General features: G+C 38.4%; 1 protein-coding gene across 2 annotated transcripts in view; it reads right to left on the bottom strand.

The window, feature by feature from the left end:
• Window positions 1-22,829, bottom strand: part of LOC117411705 (protein patched homolog 1) — a 53,943-nt gene that overhangs the window by 19,506 nt on the left and 11,608 nt on the right. For both annotated transcript variants that reach the window (XM_058993152.1, XM_058993145.1), the window contains exons 3-14: window positions 17,745-17,934; window positions 16,688-16,757; window positions 16,487-16,578; window positions 14,482-14,680; window positions 14,150-14,271; window positions 12,825-12,972; window positions 11,042-11,173; window positions 10,584-10,739; window positions 10,074-10,172; window positions 7,936-8,061; window positions 1,786-1,904; window positions 146-587 (exon numbers count right to left, since the gene is read on the bottom strand). In XM_058993152.1, the coding sequence (XP_058849135.1) occupies window positions 146-587; window positions 1,786-1,904; window positions 7,936-8,061; window positions 10,074-10,172; window positions 10,584-10,739; window positions 11,042-11,173; window positions 12,825-12,972; window positions 14,150-14,271; window positions 14,482-14,680; window positions 16,487-16,578; window positions 16,688-16,757; window positions 17,745-17,934 (1,895 nt within the window). The remainder of the gene's footprint in view (window positions 1-145; window positions 588-1,785; window positions 1,905-7,935; window positions 8,062-10,073; window positions 10,173-10,583; window positions 10,740-11,041; window positions 11,174-12,824; window positions 12,973-14,149; window positions 14,272-14,481; window positions 14,681-16,486; window positions 16,579-16,687; window positions 16,758-17,744; window positions 17,935-22,829) is intronic.

Here is a 22,829-nt window from a genome sequence, read left to right as displayed (position 1 = left end):
CCTTATGTAATGCCTCTCTGAAATGCAACCAGAATCGTTAGTGGTCCAGCACGCTAAACCTGGCTATACTCTTAGGCTCTAATATAGGCCTTTGATAATATATTGGAGCTTTGCTGTTGTTTGATAAAATGCTGGAGTGACTCACCTTTGTGGTTGGTTTTAACAGAAAGGGGGCGTAGTGCTTTTCAGCGAAGGAAGAAAGTGACCATTTCGTGCATGGTGGCTCTATGCAGTTAAAAGTGGAGTCTGAGACCTGGGAGAGCAGGTCTCGGGTAGAGCTGGTGCTCTCTGGGCTCTGACAGTTGAGGTTCTCGGGTGCAGTGCTGTTGCTGCTCGTGCTGTTTGTATTGTTATTGGTGGTGGTGATGGGCTGCACGGACACCTCGGAGCGGGGCTCTGCAGTGGTGTAGTAGGCCTGGGTGCGTGGGTCATACTCTGTGCGGAGCTGGACAGTGGACTGCATGGTGATCTGGGTCTCGTGTGTGAAGCTGTGGCTGCTGTAGGCAGGCGGGGGACTGTAGCGATTGCCGTCACCGTTATCTGTGTAGACCTGGGGTTCAACCTGAATCACCCTGTTTGCACAAGGGCTGGGGGGAAAATGTAAAAATAATTCAAAATCTCAGATTACAGACCAGGTAAAGCTCACTCCGTTTAGCCTTAAGCACCTCACATTTGAACACGTACTTTATTGCTAAATATTAGTAATGATCTCAATTGAAACCCTTGTGTAAAAAAAAAAACATTTATTAAAAATAAATATTTGGGGCAATTTTCAATGCTTTTTACACCAAACGGTAAATTACTCTCTATTATTTATTTTAACAAAATGAAAAATAAATAAACAGCCTAACTGTAATTTATAAAATAACTTGACATAATTACCCGATGTGTTCACTTCTAGTTTTGTTTCTCTACCAGGTGTATTTCTCATTTTTATACAAAAACATTACAACTTGGAGTGAAGAGCTTTGAAAATTGCGCCCCTTTGCATTTAATAAGTGTAGTGTAAATAAGTCTGTATTTTACTTGAATGAACCTCCTGTATTCGATCACAGTGTGGAAAAGATGAAGCCACCAGCCCCCATGCTGCCAGTGAGATCTTAATCTTCAAATGTCAAGAAGACGTTCTTGTTTACTAAATACTGGTTACAAATGGGGCAGCCTGAAGCGATAGACTGAAACCCCCACAAACAGGAATGTATGTTCAAATTGATTTATATACAATTTGTTACATAGAAACAGTGTAATGACGACAGTCTTTTTTGTGAATTTAGTTTAATTTCCTGCAAATTACAGTAAAATGACTTTGTGGAGCAAATATTTGCCTTAAGCGTACTTTGGATCCCCCCCCCCCCCCCCATTTTAAAATAAAGGAAAAATGTGAGGCACTGTGGACAGGAAGCGAGGGGAGGCCTCAGTGCTCGGCTCCAGCAGGATACCTTCCACAATGCAATTTTCTAATTGAAACACAAATTAAACTAAAGAGGGGCCTGCATCCACAGCAGCCTAGTAATGAACTGTAAACTACGTTACTCTGCTGGGTATTAATAATCTGCTCATATTAAAGTTCTCCAAAGCAGGCTACTGCTATGAGCAAGGATGATTGTGAATGGGATGGAGTGAAATCTGATACAAAGTGTAGGGAATTAACACCGGGAACCACAAGGTGACACAGAGGGGTTTTTTTTCCAATGTTTTCAAGTTAACATTTGCTATCACAGATCACGGTACATGGCTATAAAACTGCAGGGGACAAACAATGACCAAAAACACAGGTCATCTTACCTTATGAAACAGCAGAAAATGTCAAGCCTCCTGTCTTCCCGTCGGTAAAGGTCCATGCTGAGAATAGCCGGGAAGATGAGCAGAACCATAGCAAAGTTGAACACCACCACAACAGCGGCCTGCGGAAAACAAATGGCATACTCTGTATGACATTCCATTCTGCAATCTGTGCACACAGGGCTTTGCGTTCAACTAATTAGGGACCTCAGCACTTGTATATGTTGAGGGTTTTTTTTATAACTTCAATCCTTTTGATGTTGTGACTTCGACTCCTTCATTAAAAAAAAAAAAAAAAAAAAAGATATTTGCATACTTAGTCTGAATTAACTTTGAAGTTGCCGGCCTGAATAGCAAAAGTGTAGAACTAATCCCTCTGGGGTAGGTCATACATCGTCTAATTAAAATAGGCCGGACGGGGAGGGGACATACAAAGACAAGCATAACCTGCAGTAGTATAATAATAATAATAATAATAATAATAATAATAATAACAACTGAACATTGTATTTAAAAGTTATGTCTTTTAACTTCCCCCCCCCCATTATGAAAATAATTGGTTTCTCTCAGACAGAGTAAAAAAAAAATAGTTTTCACTAGATTGCCTGCATATTTAGAAGGCAATCATGCACAATGTAGGACAACTAGGCAGACAATCCTGCTCAGTTTAAAAAAAACATTTCCACAGGCTCCTGTATTTAACACAGTGTCCAGCAGGTGGGTGCTGGCAACAGTCTAGTAAACTCACTAATCCCAATCAGCAGTTCAAACCTGAGTTCCAGACTTTGAGACCAAGACATTTTGTAAAGGTCACACTACTGTGTGCATTTTATTATTCACGTCACAATGTTTTAATTGGCTTCAGCACTTCCACAGGAACAAAACAAATGTACACTTCCCAAACCATTTACAGATTATTAATTTTTTACGCGAAAAGCTAATTTACGACAACAGTTAGCAGTTAAAAAAGACAAACAGATTGCCTGTCTCTAGTATACCAAAGGGTTAAACCCCTCCAGGCTACTCGCACCACTTGCACACTTAATAATCTTCCCACATCGCTATTAAACGCTCTTCGGGCCTTCACCAGCTGCAAGTTATACTGCGTTTGCCAAAACCACAATGACTGGGATTGCCGATCTGTGTAGAAATCTGTCTTGACACCAACATTAAAACGGCAAAGAAAGAAAGCTCCAAATAAAGTAAGACTGTTATGAAACATTAAGAGGAATACATTAGATCATGAGAGGAATCTTAACAAGATAAAAGAAGAAAGAAGAAGAAAAAATATCCCTGCAGAAAAAAAACATGGAGAGAGAGAGAGAGAGAGCGAGAGAGCGAGAGAGAGAGAGAGAGAGAGAGAGAGAGAGAGAGAGAGAGAGAGAGAGAGGCTTTCCAGAATTTGGGCCTTTTCTTGTTTTTAAAAGATAGCAACGCTTTGCATGTGGTTTCTTCTATAAAGATATTGCAGGCTAAAGAAGAAAACAATTCCACTGTGGGAGGTCAGAATAGGTATGGCAAACCAGGCAAAAAAAAAACTCTTGAGGAGATCAAGGTTATTCATTTGTGACACGAGGGGTACATTTTACAAGGAAAGATACAAAACCAAATGGGTCTTTAGCTGGTCTGTTACTACATGACTGGTGCCCTAACAGGTTTGAGCATGGAGAGTCATATTTGAATAACAGAATAACAGTCTTTAAAAACTAAAAACTGTAGTTTTTAGGATAAGAATGATTGAAGAGGGCTTGTGAAAAACTGCCTTGTATCTTACCTAGTGTACACTGAATTTAGACTACTGTATTCCAGACATGTGTCTCTCCTAAAATAAAAAAAAAATGGAGTGATGTTGTTCAACTGTAGCTTTAAATTGAGGTGTTAGTTCAGATGTTTGTTTGGTCACGGATTTACATTTAATTAAAGGTAAAACAAAAACGCTAGCATTGTGCATTTCTATTTTATTTATTGTATATTTTACACAATCAATATACAGTTACATAAGAGCTCTATCAACAAATCTCAGAAATCAATATGCTTAATCTCTAATGGAAACTCACGAATGAAAGCAGCTGAAAGTAAAAAAGAGAAGAAAAAGCCTTCTTTTGTACTCTTGATGCCTTTGCCACTCTAGTGAAAGATTTATAGGGCCAGTTTGTGTAATTCTATGTTCTTCTATTAATCAATTATTGTAAAGAAAATCAGTAATCTTGCTCCTTTCAGATTTGCTGTTGTAAAAAGAAAAAAAGAAGAACGAATGAAAGAAAGAAAGTAAGTCTGTACCGGAGGCGCTGTGGGAGAAGCCAGCAGGACTGGTAGGTTGGGGCCCTGCCCAAGGTAAAAGCTGTATCCTCCGGTCCTGCCAGACCACCCAGGCAGGGAGGGTGTACTGCATAGCCTAAAGGTGATGAGCGTATGATGAGGCCTGTCAGCTGCATTTCCACCTTTCTCCTGTCAGCCTGCACCAGCTCTCTGCCAGATACCTCACTTTGTTGTCTCTTTTATTTTGTGGTTGCTACTTCTTCTGCAGTTGCCAAAACTCTTTAAATATATATATTATTTATTTATTTATTTATTTATTTATTTAACTCCCACAGCTACCGTAGTTGCTGCTGTCTTTCCTCCCCTTCACAGCCTCTCATTCTACAACTCATCAAGCAATCAAAACAGGGCTCCAGAAAGGATAGGGACTGGATAGAGGGGAAAGGGGGCAACGCTATTCACTATTGTTCAGTAGAACGCAGCTACGCAAAGGATTTTCATACAATACTCTGGGAAGGTTTCTGTTGAAACTTGTTTGTTCTGCTGAAAAGAAGAGGATTAAAAAAAAGACATAAAAAACCCACCCCAAAATCTAATGAGAGAACACTACTATCCAGAGCAACTACTGATCTGTATTATCAAACAACGTAATTGAAGATGAAGCTAAAGCTAGCTGAACTGAATATCTGTATGCAAGCGAATACTGTACTGCTTACCCACTCGTTCCTATAATAAGGAAATCTTTCTCACGTAGCCAGGGGTGTTCATGACTCTTCAGATCCTTTCATGTTTTTAATGTTTTTGATTAATATGTACAATGTACCAAATTTAAGGAATTTTAAAAAGATCCCATTGGCGTTTATGTAGTGCTCCGGGCACAAAAAAGCCAGAAAGATGGGATCTTCATAGTACATAATTGTTATGTACGGTTTCTTGAAATTAAACAGTAATTAAGTTTAAATGAGTCCCACTTCATTTAAGCTATTTAAAAACAGGAGGTGTAATCATTGTTTAAGTCTCTTAGATGCTACTACTTTACTGAGAAACTGTACAATTATCCTTTTTTTTAAAAAAAAAAAACGACAATAACAGTACCCCTAAATGGGTTCTTTGGAATGAGGATCACAAACAGTTTATACACTTTGGATCTTAAGAACTGCCACTGTACATCACTAAAATAAGCCTCAGTGTCTTCTGAGATATCAGCAGCCACTGCTACTGATACAATATGCAAACATGCAAAACTGAACAAGGATAAAAACACATTTAGCACCGTTTGTCAACTGAGGCACAGCTAGCTGATCAGGACAGATTTTTTTATTTGATGAACAATTCAGGAGTGGAAAACTATGTGAGGCACCTGGGTCAGAACAGCAGCCGTTCAGCAAAGGAGAAACCCTCGACATGCAAGACTGAGAGCCGGCTTCGCTTTTGTAAAGCCTAATCAGGAAACCATTTATTCTCCTTCAGCAGCTGGATTACTTTACAGATACCGGGTCTCCATAACCATGGAAGCTCCGATAGCTATCTCCCACTGTCCCGGGGAGGGGAAGAAAAAACAGAGGTCAGAGCCAACTCCCTCTTCGATCTGCATCAGTTAAAGGCTCCCAATCTTGATAAAAAGTGCAAAATAACAGAAGGCTGTTTCTAAAGAAAAGGGAAAAAAAAGAAAACTAAAAAGAAAAAAAGGACCTGGACTGCCACGTCTTTTTCCGTATTTAAACTAAATTTGCCGAATTAGGAAGCAAGCGTGATTTGATCTTCCGGTAATATAGGCTACTATTTGCTACTCAAGACACTGTTTTAGACTGTATTTTCTTTATAAAAATGTACTTTGCCAAAAAAAAAAATATATATATATTTAAATGTAAATAACTCGCAACTTAGAGCTTTGTCAATCGGCCACAGTATGTTGGAATTATTAGTTAGCATCTAAAACTTGAATTTAAGTAATTAAATAGGTTCTGTGAAATAGCCAGCTGGACTGAACAGGGACCACATAAAACTATGCAGAGAAGCTACTATCTGGTAGAACCGAGTTATGTTCGTTTTTTTTTTTTTTTTTAGTGGCACATTGCCTATATGGAACTGCAGATGATTTACTCCAAAGACAGCCCACCTCTATCCAACAGCAACCGAAGCCATCAACGAGAGATGAAAATTAATAGCCTTTAAATAGGCAATTGCCTAACCGTCAGACAAACAAACAAGGCCAAAAAATAAATAAAAATAAAAACAGCCAACCGCTCCAGCACAGGATCACTGCTACCCCCCCCAAATCCCTTGTCTTAACTCCTTGGATTTGGAGGATGTGAATATGACAGCCTTCATTTCCTCTGAGGGGATCGGGGGTCAAGCAGCATGGAAAACTAGTAAAGGCACAGGTTACCAAAAGCAAAACGACTCTGCTGAAATAGTACGGTTTATCTGCAAAAGCGCCAAGGTCAGCTAACCCCATAAATTGTATTCACGTTAGACTGAGGCACTCGAGTCTCCAGCGAGTGAAATGAAAATGAGAAAGATCCTCCCTTGATCTCCCCCAATGCAAACAGTCACCACTAAGAGCCTGTCATACTTAAAGAAGAAATATCCATTCTGCAGGCTTCTCAGATTTAAATCTTTACAGGCATCAAGTATCGCTTTCATTTTATAGGCTTTTATTGTTGGCAATGTCCCTTACGGAAGATTCATAGCTTTCCTAAACTAGACTGTAGTAAACAAATCTTTACCATTCCCAGAAAAGTGTCAATGCACGCATAGCAATTTGTTAACATCAGATTTTGAAAGGACAGACGTGTGACTAACAACTTAGCCAGCTGCTCTACCAAGAGCCTCTTCGCAGGACATAAACTTCGGTGGGATCCTGCTAAATTAAACAATGTGAAAGAAACATGTGGATATACGCTATTAAGAGCACATGCTTTGGTATTAAATACAGTACCAAGTTAGAGGTGGTCTCATTAAGATGGGTAGCAAGTTCCAAAAAAAGAAGCTTGATAAGGAAAGGAAGATTTACTTGACTCGGAGCACACTTTAGGGAGGCAGGGAGATGAACCGGCTCCTGACCTTAATAGTTCTTGTTTGGTCTGACAAACTGAAGATAAGAGTGCAGGAGCCTTGCCAGTAACATTTATGTAACCCCGTTTGAAACTCGAGAACGAAATGCTAACTTGACAAAGTTTGACAAACACACACTGAATGTGCACAGCCAGTTTTTTTTAGTACAGTAGCTTCAATTAAGCATTATTTTCCTTAAGGAAATTATTATTATATTTATTTTATTTTTATTTATTTATTTTAAAGGGGATGATTACATTCTTTCACAAGCTCTCACACACACCACACAAACCTAAATAATGATTCAAATCATTCCTTTATGTATGAACAAAGCACCTTATCAGTGGCTAGGATTACCACGATGAGCTAATGAAGGATACGTTGCCTTTAGCAACATGCTCTCCTCTAACTTTAAAATCATTTACTTCAAGTTTTTAAGCATTCATGTAGTATTTTGACAGCTGACTTATACAACACTGGCACTCATACTTGCCTGTTCAATTACAGGCAGCAGAAAAATTCTGAAAGGCGAATGTATATCTCCTTTCAAGTAAGCATGTGCGGTAACATACCAAATTAACAGCAGATGCATAACATGCCGAGATAACCCCTTGTAATCACAGGGATAGAATTACCTGAGCTTGCATAGCAATCTGCAACTGAAATCAGGCACACTGGTAATAAGTTTTTAAAGCAATCAGGCCGTTTCTTTCCCACAGTAACATAAGCTTAACTGCATTTGCTCATCAATCAGAAAAAAGGGCATGTCAGAATCGATAACAGAGGGGAACAAAACAAAACTAAACAAAAACCGACCAAAGCATTTCTGCCATTTACCTGGAGGGAAAATGCCCGAAGAGCAGGAATAGGGATTAGGGCAGCCATGAAAAAAGCAGTCACATTGCTAATAGAGGTAAGAGCCACACTAGCTCCAGTTCTCTTCAAACATTCTCCTGTCCGGTCCTATAGGGATAAAAACAGATTTATATTAGCATTTACAAGCCAAGTAGTAGATACCTACAATACCAACAGAGAGGCATCATACATTTTCTGAAGGCAAAAAGAAAAGATGTTAACACAAATTTACCATACAAAAAGATACCTCTGAAATATTTCTAAAGGGTTTCTGTGTCTTACATTGCTGCATAAAGACTTTACCCCAAGACTAGTGTATCTTACTGTCGAGTGGCAAATACTGTCCTAGACCATGACAGCTTGAAGACATTTTGAGTGGAGTTCATCTTTCTAGTCTGCAGTGTTGAAACAGTTAAAGGGGCTCAGTCAAGCCCACTATACTTCAATTCCACACATTAAGTCTCAGTAACTGGAACATACCGAACGCTTTACAAAAAAGAAAGACATTTATTATATAAGACATTAAAGGGGGGGCCTCAAAAGTCTTGATGGTTTAGAAAAATAAAAAAAATCAGCTTGTTTTACCAATTTACCTATTTGTGTGTGGGGGTGGAGGGCAGCAGATTGCCTTCATCTTTGGTTACCATTCTAAGGAATTGGTTAAGAAGGCAAACCCACTTAAGCCTACACAGGTAGAAGATGAAATAAGAGACTCTCCCTGGATTAAATGAGTATGGAGCACACAATCCAGAGACGGAATTTGTGTTTAGTCATTAAGCTTTCTTGATCCCGCCCCCTTCCCCTGCTCTTTGTTTGTGTGGAAAAAACGTAATTATTTAAACTGCGCACCAAATCCCTGGGCAGTAACCATCATTTTAATTAGACCAAACTTATTAAAAGACATTGCCACTCATAATCCTTGTCGACATGACAGTTTCATTAAAAAACAACCAGCATCACTAATCATGAGTATGTCCACTGAAAACCTTTTATATAAAATAGTGGCCATTTTGTTTGGTTTCCATCAGGGCTGGTAAATCTACACAATTCTTTTCTTTGCCTTTCAGGATAAACTGCTGTCTCTGCAATTTATCCTGTAAGCCAGGAAGACTGCATGACAAGAAAAACTCAGAGACTCCCCCCCCCCCCCCCCCCTCCCCTTTCTCCTTGTTAAGAAAACTGCAATAAAACAGGACCACACAACAAGTTTCTACCTTTGTTCTCAAACAGGAGGGATCATGTTTTCCTACCAAAAGGAACTGTTTACTTTTGATTTCAATTTCAACCACATAAAGGCTACAGTAGGATAAGGCAGTTAAACTGCTTGGCGCTTGCTAACAAAAGCCGCTGTGGTAGGCCCAGTCTTGTGAAAACAAAACAAGCAAACACATGTTGCTTGTATCCCCCCCCCCCAGCCCTTGAGATGACAGACATTTTGCTATTCTGAGCTGAAACCTCACACCTAGTGCTGGGAGTCAGTCAAAAGCAATGTGAAGTAAAGAAAGAGTAGAGAGAGCAAATAAACTCTAAATCAGCACTCCACTAGGTAATGTTAAACTGTATTGATCCAACTATTGAGAACGGTAATGCTGAACATTATCAGCTCTCTGAGAAAGAGGTCCACTTCCTTGCTCTTTATTAGCACCAGAATCCTTCCATTATCATTATGATGATAAATGCTGTAGTTTCACACCTATTAGGTACTCATGCAATATTTGTTGGAGAGAGATATGCCTGGCTGCAGTTAAGGCCATTGTCTCTCACCTTTCTGTAGCATTAAATGAAAAATGAAAACAAAAAAATAGATAAGGGAGGAAGTAAATAGTTACAGAAGCAAAATGGTTTTAATAACCGAAGTAACAAAGCCTGTAAATTATGTTGCATGAGTAAGAAGACAGCTATTCCACAGAGGGAAGAGGTACTGTTAACATTCCAAGAATGTGTTCCTTTTCTGCATCAGCTTCCAAACCAGAGGCCGGAGTGTGTTCTGAACACAGCAATGTGTTGGTGCACTGACCCTCTATGAGTGGAGGTAAATGTACAGTATTACAAGGGCAATTTTCTCATATTGGAAAATTGGGCCCAGTGTCTCAAAGAACCTACAATTACTCTGCCTTTACCTCGAAAGGAATTCTTTTATTCTGTCCCGTCTCACTAAATGCATGTGCCAAAAGGAAGACATCATCCACTCCAACTCCAAGAGCAAGAAATGGCAAAACCTGCAGAAAGAAATAAAAAAAACAAGAATGCTTAGAAAGGACAAACTTCAAAACTGTCCCTTGGGTGTTTTACTTCCAAGGAGTAGTAATCATTGATTTCGAAACCGATACATTCCCATGATACGATTATATAAGCAAAAAAGAATCAGTTTTTCATTCAAATGTAGTATGGTTCAATTAATATCATAAATGCACTGCAATGTTGTCATTTATACATTTAAAATATAATGTTCAAACCTGAGGATCACCCTTTGCCTGTCAAACTGGCTAGTATAACATTAGCCTGCACAGTACAGTGTGTGAAAAGATGGGGAGATACCATTAACTCCATAAAACACATAAACAGCAGAAGCAGTTAAAAATTGATGAACATTCCATCCTCTCAACAATGGATTACTGACTCTTTACTACCTGAGTTGTTGCAGCATTAAATGAAATTCCAATCAAAGAGCACAGGCCCAATCCTGCAGCCACTGACAATGCAACCAACAAGACTCCTGCCAGCCCCACGGCACCTTGGGACTTGGCGCAGTCCCACCGTAGCATGGTTAAACAGGCATAGGCAAGCTGCAAGCAGAACAGAGAAAACAACTAAACAAAAAGGTAAAAACATTAGAACACACCGTTCTAATGCTTTCTTCAAACGAAACTCATTCAAAACACATTTTTCCAAGTGTTTCATGTCAACTGCCCATACTGCCAGATAAACAATTCTAACAAGGCAGATATATATTGCTGAACTTTGTAACTAATACACGTTGCATGCCTTAAATTTTACTTCCACGTTAAGGGCGCACATGCTATGCAAGAAAAAAAAAATATATTTTTTTAAAAAAACAAACAAAAAGTGGAAATGCAAGATTTCTCACCATTAATAGGTAACCACTGGCCACTCGGATAACACTGACATCAGAGAATGACTTGAGGATGTCGTCCAAAGTAGTAGTCGTGAACGTAAGCACCTTCTGAGTGGAGTTCAGTGCAACACTTTGTTGAACAGCCTGCAGGTAATAAAAATCATCTTCATAAAAGTATAATATATTGATGTTCAATTCAAATTGGACGTTTCTTCATTATTTTGATGATGCAAATTGTCAACCCCTATTATAGTGAACACCCTGATATAACAAATATTTCTCCGGGTCATATGGGAGGGTTCACTATATAAGGTTTAAATGGAATGGAACAGTAAATCATTACATCATTAGCAACACAGTGAATGACATGACAACAACATTAGATTTAAAGAGAAATAAATGTGTGGTTACCATGGCATCAAAAAGCCTACAAGTACCTCCACAAGTACCTCCACTTTCCCTTACCGAACATACCGAAACATTGGGAAATTGGCTCTTTGAGCAAATATGTATATACACACACACACACACACAAACACACACACAGTCATAACTAAAGAAAACAATGCCCAGCTGTGTTTAACCAAATAGATCATATGGGGTGGGGGGTCACTTTTAAAAAGAAATAATAATAATTATTATTAACAAGAGACTAGCTTGGCAGACTGGAAGGTTTTAATCATTGTTTACCAAGACCTAATTTTTTGACAAACTTCCAGGCTCCTTGGGTTTCATATTTGCTACAGTTATCTATCTCTTTCTACAGTAAGGCCAGGAATTCTCACTACAGACAAACACATTCTTCAGGGTTCTGCCTGACTGGCTAGCCAGGCGCATGAGGTCAGAGGGAACTCTACAGAGGTCAATGCCTTGAAAACAAAGACCAGATGATGTCACACAGACCCACCAATGGGACTGCAGCTGTGAGACAGATTCAACGCCTAGCTAATGTTTTCCAGACACCTTTTCTCACCGAGTTAACCAACTGCTGACCAACACTGACCAACTGCAGCTGCTCCACTTTTCCTCAGCCTTATCCATCCCTGCATTTACTTTTGGTCAGGCCTGGAGAAAGGAACCATAGAAAACTACACCACTGGCACCCATCAAATTAGCTGACCCCTCAATGTCCAGATCGAAAAGCAAAATTTCTACACATAGGATTCCAAAAACACAAACCGTTCCCAGCCCCCTCTGCTTTTAAGCAGCAGGGCCTTCACAGAAAAAGCAGTTTTTTATATCCCCTGAAATTTGTACAAGGAAGACGACACAAAAGCAGGCTTCGCTGCAGGAAGCCACATCTGGAGGCTAAATTGACCATTTGACGGACACATCCTTTCTATTACACATGCACAAAATATATTGCTTTCTAAACACTGCATTGCATTTTATTGCCAACACTTAATTTGAAAAAAAAGTAAGAAAATATAGGAATGACATTAGGGGATTGTCATCACTTCTGAATGAGCTGACAGGACAAAAAGTGGCCTCTATGTGCATTCTAGGGTGTAAGAATGTTTTGGTTGAAAGGGTTTCTTTAAGTTCTCTTCCTATACCATCCCTTGAGCCCTGTAACCTACAGCTTGGGCCTCCAGGCATCCTAAACAATGAGACATTTTATAATCCAGTATAGTCAACTGAAATGTGCATACAAATGGGTAGACAAGTGGCTCGTGAATTTTGATATTTTACCTGGTGCTGTGACCTCGTAACTGAGCACAATATATAGAGATGACTAAGACAATTTTATCAGAATCTCTGAAATAACGCTGATGATGCAATGAATGCATTGTACCTCAACATATCTCCTTTGCCAAGCCTCCAGAATTGCGGCAGCTTTGTCCTCATTCCAGTTGATATGCGAAACATCATTATGACCCTTCAAATGTTCATACATCTGCTTGGGCGTCATTAACTGAAACATGGTCTGTAAAGCCTGCGCACTGAAAAAGAGACGTGGAGAAGGGAGAGGCAAAACAGGCAGGATGAAATTCAATGTCTTAAAACAAGTCACACTGTTAAAAATATTGAAGAAAATGTATATTATTTGGTACCAGAGATGCCAACTTATGAAAGGAGAAAACAGTAACTTGTGCCGAGCATAGCGTTTTTTTTCTTTTTTTACGGCCAGTGGCAAGCCATTGACCTAATTTTTGCAGTTCAATCTATAATTTTGGTAATTGTAAACAATAAAAATACTTCAACACTGATTTTTTATTTGGAATTCTATTTATTCTGAATTTAAATATTGGTAATGAAGAGTGTTTTAGGATCTCATAAGTGCTATGACCCCTGGACAAATATCCAACCTCAAAACCTTATAAAAATAACTATCAAAATAACACCTCAAGAAAGATTTAACATAATGTTTTTTATTTACATTTTTAGTACTCTGCAACTATCAAAATACAAAATGCTGTGTAGTATCCAATAATTCATTAATTATTTAAAGCGAGTTAATCCTCAGAACCCATTTGCACAAACACACAGTAATGGGGAGTGTCAGATTTTTGAGTATTGCTGGTGTTTCTTCATACCTATGTGAGTGACGCCCACCATGTAGGGAAGTATTGGAAGGTCCCTCTGGTCATAGAATAATGCATTTTTATACATCTATCTCTAAGCCGAATACATAATAAAAAATACTTTACATTTAAAAAAAAAAAAAAAAATGAAATAGTGTCGGGGGAAAAAAAAAGCAAAAAGTTTGTATGGTTTCTGAAGAACTTTATAATGTTCCCTAGAGTGTTCTGAAATAAAGGACATCATTTCTTGTAAAAAAAATGATTTTTAGTAAATTTTTATCGGAAGAGAGTCAAATACAGCCACAAAATGTCTGGTCCTCGGGTAGCATCCCAATGGAAAATGCTTGGTCCTGAAAGGGTTAATTAGCCTAGTGTTTTCTAACCAGGTTAGCCATTGTCCATACACATATTATTACAAAGTAACTTCAATAGGAACAGCTGGTGGTCCAACACTGCAGTGAAATCTTCCAATGATTACTGATGCATAATTCATGAATATTACTTGTTTGAACCAACATAAGCAATCATTATTGAACATTACACCCAAGGGTTTATTAGTAGAATACCCATCTGAATAGATTACTTTGATGGTTACCTTAGAAGTTTTCCACTGCCATTCTTTGTTGTTCCCCCAACAACCAGCTCCTCCTGCCAGTGCATGTACTTCTTGGATAGACCATGACAACCACCGCTCAGGATCCGGGAAACTTCAAGAGGCTAAAAGACATCGTGCGAAAGCCATTTAGAAAACAGGCACCATGCAGGTAATAAGGTCATAAGAATAAATAATTTAATGCTATTGACTTTTTTCTGTTTTTTTTAAAAGAGTAAGTCCCATTTATACAGCAGATATATGTGATTATAAAGTGAAATGAAGAAGAAACTAAGCAGACCAGCGCTTTCATATGCAATGGATGCAGCACTCACTCCAGTGGCGTTCTTGTTGGGGGCTGTGACTGGACAGTCAGGGTCTGCAGGGTTAAGACAGGGACGGTCCATGTAGCCATGTCCAACCTCCGCTTTGTTCAGCATCATCTCCCAGCTCTCCACTCCATGATGGAGGTTCTTCAGCTCCCCTAGGAATTCCAAAGGGTCAAAGTTTGTCCACTGCAAATGTGGTTTACCTCTGTCAAAGGAATCAGGACCAAAATGATTAAAACACTTTCAACACCAAGTTCATACACCTTGGTATGTAGAATGTATGTAGTGTGTAGAAATGTATACATGATGCATCTCCAGACAGACTGCCATATACGTAATCCCCCCATCCCACTCACAGTCCCTGATAGAAACTCGTATTCCAGATTAGTTCTGTTTATATCTTGTTATATCTTGCTGGGTGTGTCAGTACATAGACAATGCTTGCTGGCTTAAGTTAGCCAATGCTGTTTTTGAGCAATGAGCAAAATGTCTACAGTATTTAACAATTTCTATATCACTTTAGACATTATACAAATAGAATGGCTGCAATTAACTTTATATTGATATACATACAGTATATATATATATATATATATATATATATATATATATATATATATATATATATATATATATATACACACATACAGTATATATGTATATATATACACACACACACACACACACACACTGTACAAAGATACTGCACAGATAAATACACAGATTTAACTGATAAAGCGATCTGTCAAACAACTCGGTAACATAAAAAAAAGTTTAACATAGTATCAGATTACAGACTCTCTGTCTAATAACTGTTTTGCAAATTAAATCAATCAAAATAGTTGACCTTTATTACCACTAATGATACCTTACCCCAGCTTACTCTCTGACAGCTTGGCAATCAACCAACAAGCTCTGTCCCTCCATGCAGTCCCCCCCCCCCCCCCCCCCCATTCACTTTCCCTGATGCCGACAGACCAGAGAGGCTTTTGGCTGGCTTACTTTGTGGTTCAAACCACATTGTATCTGCTTAACCAGGCCTGAGTCATTATTCCAAGTCTTCCAACCAGAAAACACAAAATCCCTTCTTATCTTATCAAAACTGCTCCCTGTATGATCGAAGATGGTCACTGCAAATTACTGTTGCAGAGGCATACAAACTCTTGTGAGGAAAAAAATAGCTCAGATCCTGAGTTGTGCATAATTAACTCAAATGTTTGCATATGCCAGCAAGGGCAACAATGGACTCATTTGGGGGATGGCTGGAGCTTTTATGCACAATGGAAAAATAAATCAGACCGATAAACACAGATTTACTGGGACAGCCTGTTAAGAAAAGAGAAAGTAGGTAGTCCTTCATCAGATCACTACATTATGATTTTATTTTTATTTTTTTTTGCTCAAATGAAATACCATTAGAAAGATTTTTAGATTGTGAGCTATTGGCATATTGCTGCTTTGCTTTTGATATGGAATACTTTTTTATTTGTTTTATATACAGAATTTCTGCTTCATTTTTTACTCTAATACCACCAGCAAAAAAGTAGGTACCAGTTACAAACAGGCAGCAGATCTATCTCAGCAATGCATTCTTAAATCCAATGGTAAAACCCTGTCAAGAGAAACTTTTTGAAATCTAAATTCTACAATGTACTACATGACATGAAAGAAAATGGTTAAAAAAAGAAAGAAGAAAACAAAGAGTAAGTCTGGCTTTATTATTAGCAGCCTGTGCTTTCAGCCACAGCATTGCTCCGCAGTACAAAACCCACCGAACGTCAATCCTACAGTTTGCCAACCATTTTTGAATCTGCTATAAATAAAACTATTCAACCGGACATGATTAAGTTACATGGTTTCAGATCAATTTGTAAAAAGAATAAAGGAAGGAAAAGGTTTTAAACCCAAGGTTTATTTTACACTCCTTTAGTAATTTTTAGGTTTACAGGAAAGAAAAGCAGACACGTATTTTAGGTTTTAGAAAAAACATTAAAAATAAAACTTTACTCACGGTAGGTAGGCAATTCCGGACTGTAATTTAGCACCTTCCCAAAAGCAGTCTAACGGTGTGATTATTAAACAAGGATACAGGTTTTCAATAATCTAAGGGGAAGTGGAGAACAGGTAAGTTAGTTCAAGCTGAGGTCTGCATTTTCACCTGCCTCAAATGCATATCTTTCTAGAAAACAAACATTTAATGACCGATACATACCAGCTCCATGTAACCAGCTTCAGTAATTAGTTCTCCTGATTTGTAGCACAGATGTTCCAATTTCCATTGCCTACAAAATAAAAAGACAATTTAATAAAAAGATAACAAAAAAACATCTATTGTTATAGCACACTGTGCACTGGTTTCCATAAAATGTACAGCACAAGGTATCAAGATATAAAAAAATGCTTTGTATTTAATTGAAAGCATTTAGTTAATTCCGTACATTTTATTACGTTTATACAAGGCTTAAGGTTGTGTCAACCAATTGCAGCACACGTAGCTCTTAATCTATTACACTGCAACAGCATGAATAAACAAAGAATAATAATAATAATAAATCCAGCCTAACCTTGTATACATACACTCTACCATGTGCTTACTGTATACTGGTATACGTGTAATTATATGCAATTTTACACCATCGCAACCTTCCAATCAATCAGACTGCTCTGTTACTAAAGGATGTCACAATACACTGCAACTTTTGATTGCTGTAGTGTATGAAATGGATCTAGTTTAAGCTTTAAAAAATGTCTAGATGTATTGAAGTATACAAGAATAAAAAATACAGTGAAAGAAAGAAAGTTTCAGGTATTTTCTTTTTAGAAAGTAATGGTGTATAAATCGCGATGATTTGTTTTAAGTGCTGTGAACTCAGGGGTAAAGATTCCAAACCCAGCACATCTCACTTCCATTTCTGTTACCTGCCGCCTTCATAGCTTGTGTTTACTAATGCTGGCCGGTTGTAAATACTCTCTCAGCGACCAGGTACGGCTGCTACTTGATTACACCATATACAACAGTTTCTCAGTAGCTTTGATGTCAGAGAAATGCAGGGTGACAAATAAAACACACCTCAAAAATAGGTGTGTTTTGAATGGATTCCTCCATGTACAAGATCCAACAACACAGTAAATGAGGGCAGGACACTTATCAGTGTGTCTGGAAGACTTGTTATTATTATTTGTTTATTAGCAGATGCCTTTATCCAAGGCGACTTACAGAGACTTGTTCATGGCAACTATTCTATAAGGCTGCTCTCTAGTTCTCTTACCTATTATACATGTAAACATGAACTCTGCTTGCTTGAATTGCAGAGTCCAGGTGCTGTCTCAGAGCTTCAGCTGTTAACACATTAGCACCTTCTTCCTGAGGAGTCTGAATCATAAGCTGAGGATTGAACATGGCCTCTTCTCCTATCTTCTGCCGCGTGTATCTTAACTCCTGGTTCACCCTTCCTCCAACTGAAGAAGAAAAATTACATTGTTAAGGTCAATCGCAGGAAATAGTGTTGTTTAAAACATATGAACAGCATTAAGACTCTCCAAACTGTAATAATCGTCAGGGTTAGAAACTAATAGAAGTCGTACCAAGGGCTTCAGAACTTGTGTAGGTATTGAAATGGCCAGGTGCTAGGAATTTGAGCAACCAGACCCCTACTTGTCTGAGCCATTGTAGAATTAATATACTTAATTAAGGGTAGTTCTGAAACCAAGGACTGCATGCATGCATGACAAGAGGGACTATGTCATACAAGTTTAAGTAGTTGTCCCTTAATGATTACAGACAGATTAACCTACATTTAAAATGGCAAGTTAATAATTTATGAATGTACAGTTGTCCCCACTTTCTATGTAACATTTATTTGGGTAGTACATTTAATTAATGTAATTAAAAATAGCAAATCTGTAATATGTACAGTTTCCTCCACTACAGTATATCCCCTTCTAGGGGTCATGCATTGGGGAATCATAAATAAACTGATATTGTACTGCCACTAACTGCACTACATTCTGAGTAAAGAAGGTGTATTTTCCAGCAATGACAATGCAAATGCTTTAATCTTAAAAGTAACAGACTGCTAGGGAAGTCAAGTCCAATGGTAACATTAGGACAGTCAAATTGTCTTTTTACAAGAAGTTCTGTTAGTGGTCAATTCCAGCAGCCATACAGGAAACAGCAGACTTTCAAAGAGTCATTGGACCACAGTAAAAAAACTTTCCGAGAAACAGGCACATTTTCTCAGTGTTGGCTGCGCCAAAATGTAAAATAAATACATTTAAAAAATGGTCACTTGCAGATTCTGCAAAGTGTACCAACTGTTTCAACAACAACAAAAACATCCCGCAATCAATGTTTTGGATGGTATTAGTTTTTCAAGGGAAGATTTCATAAAACAAAATCAATCTTATATCACTCTATTAAAATTGTAAAGCCCAATTGAGTCATACAGCATGTCTCATTTTCAATGGTGCAACATATATGCAATTCGTAACACGCCATCAAATGAATGACAGTATATTCCTGGGAAATACATCACATTTACCCATGCACTCCAGGGCTCACTCTCACACCTGTTAAGGCATATTTGAATAATTTACAGTGCATCTTCCGTCTACTGCCTCGAAACTGTCTGTATTACATATTTTACACTTCTAACAAAAATGTCTTAAATACTTTTCAGCCTGAATGAAGGTTTGATTTTGTTCAGTGCACAATAACTGATTAACTGCTCCAAGCCAGACAACTCGATTCCAGTTCTCCCTTTTCAGGATCACCAGAATCGAATACTTATCTGCATTAAACATCCCTCTAAGGCAGGATGAAAAAGTCAAGTGACCAACTATTTACTATTAACACTAACTGATCAGTGCTACACCACCACAGTGTGAAATATTATACAATATTCTTCTTGAAGCTTACGTGCAATGGAGTCTGCATTAACGTTGAATATGATAACCTTATTTGATTCTAGCATGGTTATTTTGATAAAGTTTAAATGTTAGTCTGCATCGGATTGGCATTTCATACAGAACAGTTCAAAAAACCACACTGGGCAACGTGATGTAACCCCTCTTTTTTATTTTAACTGTAATGATAAATCCAGGCAATATTCATAAGTAGTCTCAGCAACAGTTCAAGTTCAGCACTTACCCCTGTATTCTTTTCGGGCATCTGAAGCCAAACTGATTGACAGGCTCACAGCAACAACAACCTGATGCCAAGAATCCAGAGGGTACCAACGTGCTTTTTAACAAGCACCTGCCTGTAAAATTTAAATATGCTTAATCTAATTTAACAAATGGTTGAATATTTTCAGACCTTAGTAATCATGTTGGGAAATCATCATTATTTTCTACCAAGACCACCCAAGTGCAGTTACTAATTTTTTTTGGAACAAAAAATAATGAAATGACCAAGGAACATTAAGGAAATTCACTTGATTTTTATTTTTTCTGGAACCAAAAAACATTCACATCTGAACTTGCTTTACAACAGCCTCAAGCTAACCAAACCTAAGATTTACATCATTTTTCATTGGCCACTGACCATGGCTATTATTCCTAAAATACATTTGCATGTTCCAGATTTATGAACTACAATTGCTGAAACAAAGTCAGTGTCAACTGTTATGCCTTCAACAATGCTGGATGAAATTTTAAAACTGACCTTTCCAAATTCCTAGTCAAGCCTGCCCCCCCCCCCCCCCCGAATTTTGAAAAACGACCATGACAGAGTTTTATTTATTTATTTGTTTATTTATTTAAAATTCACACACAAAGATACTGTAGACTTCTAGTTGTAATGACTTGTTTCTAAAAGTGTCTCCAGAAACATCAATCTGAAGAAGTGGCTGTAACTGTAACAGCAATTACATGCATTGTACATTGTAGACACAAGCAGGAAAAACATCTTGAAGAAACAACTGCAGCAGTTATCAGTAACAAGGACAAGCAACAGAGGATCTTTAAAGTCAACATTGGTTAACCATGTTAAAACCTATTAATGATCTTTCCTTCAAGCCTACTGCACAATAGTTTTCCTGCAAGGTTAACAGGAGCACTTTGAAGTCTTTTCAGCTGTACTCAAAGGGACTATATAAACATCTCTCCACACAACCAAACATATTTTTAACGGAAAGGGGGGTCGAAGGCATATTTAATAGAAAGGCTTAACTGCAGACATTTCAGGGGCGGACTTATTATTTATTTGTATTTATTTTTAAGTTTGTGCTCACAACAGGAATGGACAAAAATGAATGGAATGAAAATATTATGAAGAAAGGTACCCCACCCCCTCCCAAAAAGCTAATTGGCAGCTGCTGATAGTGACATCTGTTGCTGCTGAAGGAAGACTTGCTTTGATGCACTGCAGCACTGCAGCACTGAAGCGTATCTGCTCCTCTTATCGGGCACAGCCAGGTCAGGTCAGCACTCCCCCAGCATCATTGAGCCGCAGCCTGTCATGGCTCCCACCAGCACAATGCTTCCTACAGGACCACCAGCTCTCAGTCAGCAGTGGCACCAGGCCTGGCACTTCGGAGCCTCTAAAAGGGCAACACTATAAAGCATCAAACCATGGCTTTAAAAAGGAAAACGCAGATTGTAAAAGAGATCCAACTTAACAAAATTCTTTTAAAAAAATCAATTAAAATCAATGAAATCCAAACACACTTGGATTTTTAAATAAGATAATCCCTACACCCCAATAATGTATTTAACACTTTATGGTGCTCGGTATATGGAAAACATTAATATACGTAAAATGTGTGGTAATAAGATGTATGGAACAAACTTCAGTCTCTCAGTGCATTCAGGTTGTTGCATAACATTAACCCCAGTCCCCTTTTCTCAGATTCTGTGGAGCTGACATCACCGCTAAGCTCCGAGAACTATTCTCACCATTAAGCAGGAAAGTCTCTTCATTGGCTTTCCACTTGAGGCCGCATGGGGCTGAACACAATGGCCGTTCCCCCTCCTCTCTAAACTCCACAGCAACCACCCCCCGCCCCCCACATTTTTTTGCCAGCTTCTCTCAATATTCCCTTTGCCTGTATAGAGCATCACGTTTGGCTGATTTATTTCCAACACTGCTCCTTCCCAGCATCTGTGCAGGGAAACACACATCACTGGGGGCCACTTTCATGATTTTGTTGCGATCAGGATTAGCTGGATTAGGGGCCGATTCATAGGGACCCCCTGCGGCCGCAAGGAAGTTTCATCACAGGGTCAGTGTGGTGTGAACTACACTCCATGGGCACCCCCGCCACTACCAACCCTAGTTGGCTATCACACACACACACATAACAGCCACTCAGAGAGCAGGGATATCTGTAACAATTTGCGGGACTGAAGTGATTCTAAATTTTGATTGGTTTAACCAACAACAGTCTGAAATACAGTGTATTAAAGTATCCTTATTTTAAGACAAGTAGGAAAACAACTACAATTATGGAGAACCCCATGGGGAAAAAACAAGCAAACAAAAGCATAAAAGAAAAGCAAGTATTGACTATCTGGTTAAAATCAAGGGAAAAAAAAGCATTGCGCAGTACATGATCTTCACACAGTACTAGGAAAGCCATTCACCAAGATCCTTTAATGTCTCATTACTGAACATTGATTACTTCCAGTCAAAACCCTCAAATTAAATTATTACTGTAGTTCACATACTGTAGTTCACATAACTAATAATACTAATAATGGAAAGTGTTTTCTGAAGAAATGAAATGTATATTAAAACACAAACATACATTTAATACAGAAATACATAGAAGTGTTTCTCTTGCACAGGACTGTGGCTGTTCAAAGCCTTATCGGTTATATTTAAGCCTTTTTCTTCTGTTTAGCGCATTTACCAGAAAAGGGGGGGTAAGCAATGCAGGCTTTGACCTGCAGCTGTAACACAATACTTTCGAAAAGCCCCGTTGACCCCTGACATAAATTTTACACCGCAGCTGGCATTTACACACTTAACATTACCATATGTATAGCCTGTTCTGTGCTAATTATGCTAATCACCTGTCTAACTCTCCACTGCGAAAAATGGTTGTATTTAGCAGTCCAGTGCCTACCAATACAGCTTACTGTGTGGCTGAAATGTACATTCAGATGGCTCTGAAAAGGCAAGATTTTTCCGCGTTGCTGGTTTCATTCAGGTCCCCAAAAAATGTATTCAAGTCAACTGGTTTCGGCCCACAACAAAAAAAGTGATGAGAAAAAAGTGAGCGTGTTCCTGCCCTAACATTCTGAGTCTGCTTGCAAGCAAAATGATAAATCAATTGGTGTGGGAAACAAAAAAGTCATGTGAAACAGTTGCTTTCTTTTAAGAAAGATCCTTACACCCCACTACCACTACC

This window comes from Acipenser ruthenus, chromosome 2 (genome assembly GCF_902713425.1).
Source record: "Acipenser ruthenus chromosome 2, fAciRut3.2 maternal haplotype, whole genome shotgun sequence".
NCBI lineage: Eukaryota > Metazoa > Chordata > Actinopteri > Acipenseriformes > Acipenseridae > Acipenser > Acipenser ruthenus.
This window is presented reverse-complemented; position numbering and strand designations above follow the sequence as displayed.